General features: G+C 42.1%; 1 protein-coding gene across 8 annotated transcripts in view; it reads right to left on the bottom strand.

Moving 5' to 3' along the window:
• Positions 1 to 13,489, bottom strand: part of LOC140459731 (histone acetyltransferase KAT6A-like) — a 261,877-nt gene that overhangs the window by 38,186 nt on the left and 210,202 nt on the right. For all 8 annotated transcript variants that reach the window (XM_072554188.1, XM_072554189.1, XM_072554186.1 and 5 more), the window contains 3 exons: positions 10,728 to 10,843; positions 3,574 to 3,715; positions 1,574 to 1,735 (listed from right to left, as the gene is read on the bottom strand). In XM_072554188.1, the coding sequence (XP_072410289.1) occupies positions 1,574 to 1,735; positions 3,574 to 3,715; positions 10,728 to 10,843 (420 nt within the window). The remainder of the gene's footprint in view (positions 1 to 1,573; positions 1,736 to 3,573; positions 3,716 to 10,727; positions 10,844 to 13,489) is intronic.

Below are 13,489 nucleotides of genomic sequence, written 5' to 3'. Positions count from 1 at the left end.
CTAGGACAAGTCGTCAGCTGGGAGAGGTTTGAGTGAGCAGCGAGGCTAAAATAGCTGAGCAAATAGAACATGGCGATAAATACATTTTTTGGAACTGCTTTTCGATAAGTGGATGTGTGCCACAACACAGTGAGGTGAGAAGTAATTTGCAAATAAATTGAGCTCACATGTAGAACTTTATATAACACAAAAAAACTACAAAGCTGACATCACATGAGTTACATGGGCAAACTGTTGACACTAATCATAAATTCGAAAAGGTGTTTTAAAACTTCCTGAAATCAATGCCACAATTTGGTGCAGCTTTTTTGAGGATGTAACTCTGAAGATGGACGAGGGAGAACCAGTAGATGTAGTGTACCTGGACTTTCTGAAAACTTTTGATAAAGTCCGACATAGGAGGTTCGTGAGCAAAATTAGGGCGCATGGTATTGGGGGCAAAGTACTAACTTGGATTGAAAGTTGGTTGGCTGACAGGAAACAAAGAGTCGTGATAAATGGCTCCATTTCAAAATGGGAGGCAGTGACCGGTGGGGTACCACAGGGATCAGTGCTGGGACCGTAGCTTTTTACAATATATATTAATGATATAGAAGATGGTATTAGTAATAACATTAGCAAATTTGCTGATGATACAAAGCTGGGTGGCAGGGTGAAATATGAGGAGGATGTTAGGAGATTACAGGGTGACCTGGACAGGTTAGGTGAGTGGTCAGATGCATGGCAGATGCAGTTTCATGTGGATAAATGTATGGTTATCCACTTTGGTGGCAAGAACAGGAAGGCAGATTACTACCTAAATGGAATCAATTTCGGTAAAGGGGCAGTACAAAGAGATCTGGGTGTTCTTGTACACGAGTCAATGAAGGTAAGCATGCAGGTACAGCAGGTAGTGAAGGAGGCTAATAGCATGCTGGCCTTCATAACAAGAGGGATTGTGTATAGAAGCAAAGAGGTGCTTCTGCACACCTGGAGTATTGTGTGCAGTTCTGGTCTCCAAATTTGAGGAAAGACATTCTGGCTATTGAGGGAGTGCAGCGTAGGTTCACGAGGTCAATTCCTGGAATGGCGGGACTACCTTACGCTGAAAGACTGGAGCGACTGGGCTTGTATACCCTTGAGTTTAGAAGACTGAGAGGGGATCTGATTGAAACTTTTAAGATTATTAAAGGATTGGACACTCTGGAGGCAGGAAACATGTTTCCGCTGATGGGTGAGTGCCGAACCAGAGGACGCAGCTTAAAAACACGGGGTAGACCATTTAGGACAGAGATGAGGAGAAACTTCTTCACGCAGAGAGTGATGGCTGTGTGGAATGCTCTGCCCCAGAGGGCAGTGGAGGCCCAGTCTCTGGATTCATTTAAGAAAGAGTTGGATAGAGCTCTCAAGGAGAGTGGAATCAAGGGTTATGGAGATAAGGCAGGAACAGGATACTGATCAAGGCTGATCAGCCATGTTCATATTGAATGGTGGTGTAGGCTCGAAGGGCAGAATGGCCTACTCCTGCACCTATTGTCTATTGCTTGAATCCTCCAAACATGAGTTTCTGAGATGAACAACAGCTAGGACTTACCTTGGAGAAGTAGCCCACGAGATGGCAGCCTTTGTTGTCATTTTGTGTCAGAACATAAAAGAGGAAGGGTTCCACGTCATAATACAATGTCTTGTGGTCAAGGAAGAGTTTGGCCAGGAGACACAGGTTCTGGCAATATATGGTACTGATGTTACCATCCACCTGTAGAGAACACACAATAACTCAACAGCAGGAAGATGAGAAAACATCAAACCAATTATCACTGCATGCCCAAAAATTGTTCAGGAGGGGCAAAGAGAAAGACCCTGAAAGGAATGCATTAAGGAAACAAAGCAAGAGGGAGAGAAAATCGAAGCAAGACTAAGAAAGATGGAGAAAAGGATGGAGTGAAGGACTTTTCAAAAGCATTTCCAGAATATTTCCAATGGGGTAGATGGTTTTATCGTAAAAGGCAAACACAGCTAAGAGAAAACACATTTTACAAAATAACATTGAAACATCTGCAACAATGAGTCTTTATACAGAGAACAACATCTTGACTTCAGCATTGATTGCAGTTCAATTCGACGACAGCACAAGTGATGTTGATGCCAAGCAACATTGCATATGGAGTTGCATTCAATGTACACTTTTACTTAATTATAACTCTTACTTAAAATTATTTGCATCTCAACAAGTTGTAACACTCAACAATTCATTGGATTGTTCATAATCCTTGATGAGCAGATGGAATTTAATTTGGATAACAGGTGTTGCATTTTGGTAAGGCAAGCTAGGACAGGACTTCTCCACTTAATGGTAATATTCTGGGAAGTTTGGCTGAACAAAGAGACCTTGGAATGCAGGTTCACAGTGTTTTGAAAGTGGAGGCGCAGGGAGATGGGAATGAAGAAAGTGTTCGGTATACTTGCCTTTATTGGTCAGTGAATTGAGTGTCTGAGTTGGGAGGTCATGTTGAGGAAGGACCGGACATTGGTATGGTCACTTTTAGAGCATTGTGTGCAATTCTGGTCTCCCTGCTCTCAGAAGGATGTTGTGAAACTCGAAAGAATTCGTCAAAGATTTACGAAGATGTTGCCGGTGGCATGGTGTGAGCGAGGGTGAGAGAAAGAGGCTGAATAGGCTGGGGCTGTTTTCCCTGAAGCGTCAGAGGATGAGGGCTGACCTGACAGAACTTTATAAAATCCTGAGGCGGCATGGATAGGGTGAATGGCCAAGTTTTTCTACCCAATGTAGGTGAGTCCAATATTAGAAGGCAAAGATTGGATTAGATTAGATCACTTACAACGTGGAAACAGGCCCTTCGGCCCAACAAGTCCACACCGACTCTCCGAAGGGCAACCCATCCAGACCCATTCCCCTACATTTACCCCTTCACCTAACACTAGGGGCAATTTAGCACTGCCAATTCACCTAACCTGCACATCTTTGGACTGTGGGAGGAAACTGGAGCACCCAGAGGAAACCCACGCAGACACGGGGAGAATGTGCAAACTCCACACAGACAGTTGCCTGAGGGGGGAATTGAACCCAGGTCTCTGGTGCTGTGAGGTTTAAGGTGTGACGGGAAAGATTTAAAAGGGATTTAAGGGGTAACTTATCAAGTGGAAGGTAGTGCGTGTCTGAAAAGAGCTGTCAGAGGAGTTGGTGGAGGCTGGTACAATTACATTTGAATGGCATCTGGATGGGAGCATGAGTAGGAAGGGTTTGGCCAATGGGAGTAGACTAATTTTGGATATCTTGTTGGGATGGAGGAATTGGACCGAAAGGGTGTTTCCGTGCCGTACATCTCTATGACTTCAGATGCACTAAACTGGACACAACACTTTTTAAAAAAAAACACAGGCAGAGGGGAACTCGGCACAACTTGAGATCGTTCTGTTGGTGACTTTCAGTATAAAGCCAGGTTAGGTGGGAAGGAATACGTAACACTTTGCCAATGAAATGAGCAAAAGACATTTTATGTTCTGACTGCACTTAATCCCAATTTAGCTGTCACAGCAGACTCATTTCATATGAGCCAAAAAGCCCAAGCTTACTTCAAACACAGATATCTTGTCTTTCCTGTAAATCTCATTTGCAGGCGGGTGAAACCAATTACATTTCTTCATGTGTTGCTGCAAAATGCTTTTGCTCTTCATGTACTTGAGGCAAAATTCACACAAGTATAACTTTGGCAGCCTGCAAGAGACAGATGCACAGATAAGAGCACAGCCGATCAGTTTTCACAAATGCAGTGATACAGCACTGACACATCAAGCTCCTTGCATGAAGACAAGTTTTATAGATTTTGTCATAGCCATTCAAGTCACACGTTTGTCTTCTCATCTTACTGTAACATATGTTGACATATTTTATATGTTAGAAACACAATGACATGCCACAGGCTGAGTGTTTATTGGAGTGCTGTGGTGGGAGAGATAGGGAGGGTATTGAGGACTGAAGTCAAAGTAGATCCGATATCTCTCCTCTTAGGTTTACCGAATTTACCATCTTTAGACGGCCATGGGAAGAAACTATTTCATGTTCTTTCTTACTGTGCACAGAAGAATATTCTGATGAATTGGGTGTCCGAGAACCCGCCAGACTTGCTGGGATGGCAGAAATTAATTATGGAGCACATTCCCTTGGACTTTTTTTTTACAAACATGGTGCACCACACAACAGACCATTCTTATAAGACGTGGCAGCCCGACTTGAGTGATTTGGATATCGATTTGTCAGTTATCTTAACTCGGATTAACCAGGATGGTTAGGTTTGGTGAGCCCTGGGGCCTGGAGGGGGAGTCTCCTGAGTTAATATGGGTATATATACAATGCTCCCGTTCCTTTGTTTGGGAGGTTTGTGCCTGGCATAGCTGTTCTGTGTTCTTTATGATTTTTTTGCTTTTCTTTTTTTTTGATTTATTAGTTATTCGCTTATTTATCACTTTGCACAGTGTTAGGGCTTGTTTCGCATTATAGGATAGGTTAGTAGTTAGTAGATGGTGGTTGTATTGTAATTTGTGTTTTTTTATTATACTGATCTATGTTATTGATTGTATTTTCCAATAATTTTATCTGTTTGTAAAGTTAAAAAAATTTGCTATTAAATATATTAACAAAAAAAAACAAACACAATGAATCATCAATACTGGAACCAAATCCACAATCCATGGCTCCCATCCTTAGGACCTGAAAGAGCAAAACTAAACTGTTAATCCTCCATGTTACTCCAAATTGCAAAATTGGGTAAACTAACCCCAAGGGCCTGTCTGTAAAACTGCAAGTCAGGTTCTGACACAAGTGATTCAGATAGGTTACGATCCTCGTATGAATTTAAAAGCTGTCGACACAGACAAAGTCTAACAATGTGGCAAGAAATGGGAAGCCAGGATTTTTGGTGAGGCCCAGGAGGCAGGAGGGAGAAAAGAGCAGCCAAACGATCATTGATAACAGAAGCATGGTCCTTCAACAATCTGCAAAATTCTCAACATTACATCGTACTCTGGAATACCACTATGACTGCCACATGGGATCAAAATCTGAGATGGTGGGAACAGAAAAATCCAAACTATGTCTGGATAACAGCAGTTGAGAAGAAATCTTAACAGTGAGACATGGTGGAAAACAGAGAGAGAATCAAATAACACACAGCACCTCAGGGCTTCTTCCTTTGACTATATGTACCCTTTGTTAGGAAGTCATTGGTGCTCTTTACTGTGTCAAAGGTTACTGTAACTTGTAAGGCAAGGCGGGTTAAATAAACAGGAAAACGTGCATGAAATGTCATCTTAACCCACACTCCAAATATTTTAACAAGTGACACCAGCCAGTTTATCTGTCATTAGCTTTCATCTGGTTTTCCGTCATATTGCATCCACATAATTCACTTTCAATGGCCAATTGACCTGATTTCAGCTTCACTGACAAGTTTCATTTAAAATCCAATGTCATAGAAACTTCAGTCCAGAATTAATGCTCGTCATTGCAATGTCACAGAATGTCTCATTCAAACAATACCACATTCTGGCTGACAAATTAAGTTCAACCACTCTTGCACAGGTTATTTTGACACGCTGCTTCCCATTGACAAGTCTGCAACACTTAAATAGAAATTGCGAATCAACCAAGACATGAAAATATATTAGAGTTCAGGAGCAACCAAAGATGTGCAAACATTAACTTGAAATTGCTCAATCATTCAAGTCTAATTGTTTCATGCCAAAAACATTTTTGTGATAGATAAAACAAACGCTTTCTCTTCTATTGTACGAGTGTAAGATGGTGGTGACTTAACGCTTTCATTGGGCAACATCACAAGGCAGCGATTGAAAACACATTCCACAGTTTCACTCAGACCGCATGTCCTCTACTGAGCTTGCTGCAATGTCTACATGCCATGCAACACAATACAGGGTCTGTGTGTTTGTGGTCAAGATGCATCTATTTTCATGACACGAGGTGGTTAAGGACCTGAAGTGTCATAGTCACGCATATGTATGAACCATACATACTAAAAGTAAAGGCTGTCTGCCTAATCAGAGGAAAGTGAGTTCATGTGTCAGAAACAAAATGAGCCAAGTCACACCCTATGAAATCCACTTCGGAGAATTTAACACTGCAAGAACAGTTCTCTGTCCGCTCGAACTTCTTATGTTGCCATGTGACCTTAATGGGCTCTACACTATTTCTGTGCCAGACCCAAAAAGTTCAATTTCCATCTGCACTTGCTCAGCTGACAGTAATCGATATCGTCAATCAACTCAAATTCAAAAAGTCCCCGCACAGCAATTAAACAATTTCAGCCAAACTAAAAGAAAAACACGATTCAGTTCAGATCCCCAGAATTAACGCAGGACAATCGTGTTCATGTTAAGATCAATTAGGGAGGCAAAGTGGATCTAGAATTATCATCTCCCAACAACGTTTGAGCTTAACCAAGTTCAGCAAGACAGAAAAATGTTCATGCAGGCCAAGTATTTGGCAGCGATGGAGTTAATTCAGGCGAGACAAAGCCAGCAGTGGTGCATTTCTCCTATGGAAATGACCTTTGCTGGGAGCCAATAATGCAATGCTGAAAGGGAGTGTTTTGCTTGTGAAGTTAATAACTGGGACAAGCAAACTATCAGTACTTTATGGTCGCTGTCAACTTTTTTGAAGGCCCAGCCAGTGCACTGATACTCACTGACAACAACAACGACCTTTCCTCCCCTATCTACTCTTACTTGGGTCTTGTGATTGCTGCAGAGTCTGGGAGCCACTTTCTTCTCTGTTGTCACTAGAATAAGCTCATGAATTTCAACGATTGTGTTTCACAGGTGGTGCTTGGTACTAAGAAGCAGTCTTTCAGAAAGGAGCTCATGGTCTAACGAGGAAATTGGAAAGGAGTTTTCACAACATCAGAGCAGTGAACCAAGTGTGTTTTATTTAATCGGAGTTATCTGGAACAATTTAATCAAGTGCATCAATTCACGACACCTTAAGCTGCTCCATTATCAGGTGGTTGTGGTTACAGTTGTGATAAAGGACAGCAGACTCTCCTTCCTTGGACACTATCAGTTGAGTGTATGTCATTGAGTATTTGCATGTGAAAAGCTTGAATTGCTGCGCTAAGGCTCCAAGTTGCAATTCATTAGTTAAATCACAATCCACTCACAGTCACAGTCAGCATTGCAGCATACTTCAATACTGAGAAAGGACATTTCAACCTAATTGAACCACTAGGTTGTGTCTCTTTGATTTAATGAGCTCTTTGTTCCTTAGTTCAACACAAAAAGCACTGGAGCTTTGCTGCTGAGTCTCATTACAACATGTTGCAAAGCAAACTGAAAGTGTGTGATGGGCAATTGGTGTATAATGAGCTGCAGGTTCTGTGCTTAAACTTATAAAAACACATCAGCACTGTCCGTTTACATGGGAAGGCCATGAATTCCTCTTGGTGGGGTTTAAATTTGAGCGAAAACAATCTGACATGTGGAGAAGGTGGGAACTGGTTCAATCCAGCACGATTATACACACAATGGCCAAAGCCACCTGAGTGCTGCGATTCTGGGCAGACACCGTTTGCGACGAACCACATCGTTCAAAGTTTAGTAGAAACACAACTCTTGAGAATGCGCTCGAAACGAACATGATAAAATTGAAAATAACGCACTGTGCTTATGTTTGCTCATGATTTGGAGATGCCGGGGTTGAAGCTGGGTGTACTAAGTTAAAAATCACACAACACCGAAAGCTAGTGATTTCAAATAAACCTGTTGGACTATAACCTGGTGTTGTGTGATTTTTAACTTTATTTTTGATCAGTCACTATTTTACATCCAACGAAGTTCAGCCAGCTAACAATGGGCAAACCAAGGCAGTGTGACACACCAAGGATCGATATATTTGTTTATTGTATAATGAGTGAACATGATACCTCTGTCAGGGAATGTCTCAGTTACCCATGTTCAGACACTTAACCACAGTTTGGGAGAATCAAGGACGCTCAAGTGCCCATGCAGAAACTCCTGTGGTTTGAACCAGCGAAACCCTGCACAGGACAAAATCCTGCTCTTTGCTTAACAAGGGCTGCCCTGTCTGATAGGGCACTCACTGCACAGGTTGTTCAGAGTTCACTGGAAAAAAATTCCCGGCTTCACATATAACTTCATTTATCCTCTAGCAGACTGGCTGGTCAAAAGTGACTATTATCCTCAAGAATGGCAGATCTGTTTAGTTCACATGTACGATCAGCCGGCCCCAAGTTTCCACTGTCAGCTGACTTTCAGTTCATTCACTATGACTTCCCTCACCATCGACTACTGTGAAGGAAGGCAGTCACCCAGTTTCATCCAACCCAGGAGTTGGTTGACAGTGGAATTGGTGAGCTGTGAGATGCAAAGGCAAGATCCATTGCTTCTCTGTTTTAACAGAAGAGACCTTTATTTGCCGTGTGTTAAATACCCATGATGATCTGAAAACAACTTCTTTGTAAAATATAAAAACAATTCTTAAGGAGTTAAATGCTTCATGTATCATCGCAAGGATTCTCTACTGAGGATATAAGCTCTTGTAAAACTGGTCAAAGTGACACTGCTCCCTGATGACTATGATGAGAAAGACAAAGTTATATTCTGCAGGATAATATACTTGAAGTAATTCCATCCTCCAAGTGTTGACGTGAGCAATGAAATGGATGCTACTCACCCTGTAAACTCATGTGCTCCTGAGTGGCAACTGTGTGGGCACTTCAAGTACTGTGCTTCAAACCATCTGGAACACTGCACCTGCTGTTATTCAGCATCACTCACCAACTTCCCCATGGATTGGGAAGATGGACCACATTCCAAATGCTCTTTTAATTCTCTATTTCAAATGCTGAATATTTCCCTTGAATTCATGAAGGAAAGTGACTGTGCTCAAATGTGTTTCCAAGGCTGGGTTTAACTGCATATGTGGCTTTTTCTGCAAATTACATGGAGTATTGTATGAGGGAGACTAAATGCCTCCTGTCATTTAACTTGAGGTTTGAGACCCATGATACTATCATTCCAAGAGGTCGATGTAACTGATCGGCCCCTAAACACCAAAGAACCCCTCCCAGATTAAATTTATTCCATGGAAGCGTGGTTACTAAGTTTGCAGAGGATACCAAGATTGGTGGCAGAGTGGACTGTGAAGATTACAAATGATTTGGAGATGCCGGTGTTGGACTGGGGTGCACAAAGATAAAAATCACACAACACCAGCTGACAGTCCGACAGGTTTAATTGGAAGCACTAGCTTTCGGAGCGCCGCTCACAACCACCTGATGAAGGAGCGGTGTTCCAAAAGCTAATGCTTCCGATTAAACCTGTCGGACTATCAGCTGGTGTTGTGTGATTTTTAACTCAGATTACAAAGACATCTTGATCAATTGGTCAACGGGCTGAGAAGTGGGAGATGGAGTTTAATTTGAATAAATGTGAGGTATTACATCTTGGTAAAACAAACAAGGTGGCACTCATATAAAAATAGGAGGGCCTTTGGTAGTATTGTAGAATAGAGACACAGGGACTAGGGACATAATCCTTTGACATTTGCTTCACAGGTAGACACAGGGTGATTGACAAGGAGTTGAGCAACTTTGCCTTCAGTGCTCAGACCTTTGGGTATACGAGTTGGGAGGTCGTGTTGACCTTGTCCAGGACATTGGTGAGGCCTCTTTTTGGAGTACTGAATGCAATTCTGGTCACTGTGCTACAGGAAGGATACTATTGAATTGGAGAGGGTTCAGAAAAGACTTACTAGGATATTGCCGGGTATGGAAGGCTTTTGCGTTCGCATAATAGGCTGGATAAGCTGGTTTTCTTTCAACAGAGGACAGGAGATGGATCGGTGACTGTATTGAAGGTTTGTAAAATCATGAGGGGCACAAATGAAGTGAATAGCAAAGGTCTTTCCCCCAAGAGTGGGGGAGTTCAAACTGAGGGATCATCTTTTTAGGGAGAGAGTAGAAAGCTTTAAAAAGGACATGAAAGGCAATGCTTTCTATATAGAGGGTGGTTCATCTGTGGATTGAACTGCTGGAGGAAGTGGTGGATGCAGGGTCAGTTACAACCTTAAAAAGACATTTGGATAATTCCATGAACAGGAAGAATTTGGAGGAATATGGACCAAACCCAGGTAACTGAGACAAGTTTCGTTCAGGAACAGGGTCAGCATGGATTAGTTGGACTGAAGGATCTGTTTCCATGCTGTGTGACTTTTGAGTCACAAGATCCTGGGGCGAAGTCTCACCTCACAACATGAGCATGGTAAGGTCTGACACAGTGTTGAGGGAATGTTGGAAGCACTGCTTTTTCTGAGAGATGTTAAACCAAAGGCCAAATCTACCTGCTCTGATCTCTTGGTATTATTTTGGAAAAAAATCACAAGAACTATCTTGCAAAGCCATGGCCGATTCCTGTTCCTCTACCAATATCACAACAAGAAATGTGTGGTCATTATCACTTTGTCACTTGAGGGAGCCTGCTGTGCACAAATTGGCTGCTGTCTTCCCTACCTCACAACAGTGATCTCATTTCGCAAGTACTTCATTGACTGTGAAGCACTTTGAAGTGTTCAACAGGATTGAAAAGCACAGCATAATTGCAGATTTTTCTGGATCACTTCTTGTCCATGTAATTTCCCAAGTTCAACTTCAAATAGGAAAAGTTACACCAGCAAATCCAACTTGAGGTTACAGTACCTTGTATATTCCTGGGGATATGGAGAGGAATACCAGGTCTGGATCTCATATTTTCCAAATTCTATGACAGAAGGTGAACGGACTTGTGGATCTGGTGGGCCAGTGACTCCAACTTTCTGTCAAAGAAGAACATGCACATAATGAATACGAATACACGACCAATCTTGTCGAATCCTCCAGGTGTTGCTGGAAAAGCAAATGATTTCCTCAACCTGAACACTGTGATGCTTTAAAATGTATAATGCAGAGGAATATTTTCCATTCAAGAATGCCATCATACTCAAGTTTCATTTTTCGGATCGACTGTAGGATTCTAGCAAATTTGGGGAATTATCATTCGACCTGTGTTATCAATCTAATTGTCCTGTCACTCCTTCCCCAGCCAGGAAACATGCAATGGTTTCATTCAAGTTCCACTCAATATTCCAAACTCACCTGTTACACTCCTCAACGTGAGCAAACTTCAAAGTAACTTGTGCAATTTCTGCAAATGAGCGCAAGTGAATTATTTTGGAGACATACTATCTGGCCACACATGTTGCCTCCCCCCCACCCAGGACATGAGACCCCCCCCATTTGGAAGAATGATCTTTTCCTTCTGGGGAGTTGGAATATTCAGGAAGAAAGTGAGGACTGCAGATGCTGGAGATTGGAGCTGAAAATGTATTGCTGGAAAAGCGCAGGTCAGGCAAGGAGCAGGGGAATCGACGTTTCGGGCATGAGCCCTTCTTCAGGACAGTTGGAATATTCAGTCAATTTCTGAGTTCCCCATCAGAGTATCACGTTATTCTCCATGTTAGCACTTTGAGACGGTAGGTGGCTCAGTGGTTAGCACTGCTGCCTCACAGCGCCAGAGACCCGGGTTCAATTCCTGCCTCAGGCAACTGTCTGTGTGGAGTTTGCACATTCTCCCCGTGTCTGCGTGGGTTTCCTTCCACAGTCCAAAAATGTGCAGGTTAGGTGAATTGGCCATGCTAAATTGCCCGTAGTGGTAGGTGAAGGGGTAAATGTCGGGGAATGCTGCTCTTCGGAGGGTCAATGTGGACCTGTTTCCACATTGTAGGGAATCTAATCTAATCGAATTCAGGGAGGTGGAATCAAACAGCATGTAATTTTGAAATCACTAGCCAACTCAAAAGTGGGAAGCCCAGGAGCAGACTGGCCATCTCTTGTCTATCTATGGCAGTGGCTATTCTGAAAATTGACATCCTGTATTTACTCAGATTCGACCTATTGTTCTGTTCATGAGTTCCACTAACAACCTAGTTGGCACTGGTGGGTTAATTCATAATGACTAATTAATTCATGGTTTTGTACTATGCTAGCTCACTTCAGCTGAAGGAACAGTCAAACCATTATCATTTTCCTTCATACACTAGATCAGGAACCTGTTGAAAGGGATGACTATCATCTGAGAACACAGTTAGCATTCAATTCAAGGCTAACACCATTACTGTGAACTTAACAATGTACACAGGTTACGTGACAATTGTTACACTTCTTTGCCTTTCATTGTCTCTGTTCAGTGGAACAAAATGCTTTTCGTTGTCAGCTCAACACATTATTCCTTGATTTATTCCACTTGATTTATTCAGCATTTTCAAGTTCCCTTTGAGGTTACATGCTAATCTTTTCTCCAGATCTCTCTTTGCCCTTATAATAGCCTTGTTCAACTTCACCAGCACATTTAGTATTCTGCCTGGTTTTCAAGTGTATTCTGAAGCTGACATTGCTCATAATCCAGCCTTTTCTATGACAGCTGAACCGCTCTGTCCTTTGTCATCTAGAGAGCTATAGCATTGGGTATCGTACCTTTCCTCCCTATTGGAGGATGCTTGGCTTACAGAATGCACAGGAGGGATGCACCATTGTGCATCTGCCAGCTCTTTGCCAGAGCTCTCCAATTCGTATCCCCTCCCTTGCTCTCTTCCCAATCATTTATTTCTCCCATGAATAAAGTATAATTCAAAACAGCACTGGAACAAGCCCTTCGGCCCACCAAATGTGCACGATTCCTAGTCCTTCCTCAGATCTGCTATTTATTGTCCATTGTTATGAAGTTGAAGGAGTGTACTGTACCTCTAAGAGAAAGCTATTTTGCATGAGAGCTTGCAGGCAACTGTCATGTGACTGACGAGTAGTCACTGGAAAATTGAAAATACGTAATAGTTGGCTGCAAACTAAATACCTCAGCTGTTTTCTCTACCATCCAAATCTAACCAATCAGTTTAAATTATGCCTCAGGATACTAAAAGCCAATCAAGTCTGAATTTTTTTTTTGCCAATATCGTACCATTGAGACGATCTGCTGTTTGGGGGTATAAAGAAGCCGACGTTTTAAGGGTTAGTCAGACAGTAAACTGCCATCAAGAGAGACTGCCATTCAAAACACTCTATATCAAAGATACCTTTTTCATATGAAACATCTTTGCAGCCAAAACCTGAAGACGATCCAGGGAGATCTACAATCAGAGGGAGGAGGAAACCAGAGACCACTGCCACTCTCTGGATTTGAAAATTAAGCTGATACAATTTTAGTCGGGTGTTTATTGGAACAGTATACTGTTATCGAGTTGGAGGTAGATAACAAACCTCGAAGGGAAAAAAGGCTTAGAGTTGTAAATAGCTGTTGTTTAATGTTCACTTTTAGAGTTAAAGAATAAATTGATTCTTTTTGTTAAGTAGAAGAATTTGGGAATTCTCAGTCACTCATACTTTAACAGATTGTGAGGTGAGGTGGGCTTTTCTGGGTGTTTGGTTGA

This window comes from Chiloscyllium punctatum, chromosome 35, assembly GCF_047496795.1.
Source record: "Chiloscyllium punctatum isolate Juve2018m chromosome 35, sChiPun1.3, whole genome shotgun sequence".
In the NCBI taxonomy this organism is placed as follows: Eukaryota; Metazoa; Chordata; class Chondrichthyes; order Orectolobiformes; family Hemiscylliidae; genus Chiloscyllium; species Chiloscyllium punctatum.
This window is presented reverse-complemented; position numbering and strand designations above follow the sequence as displayed.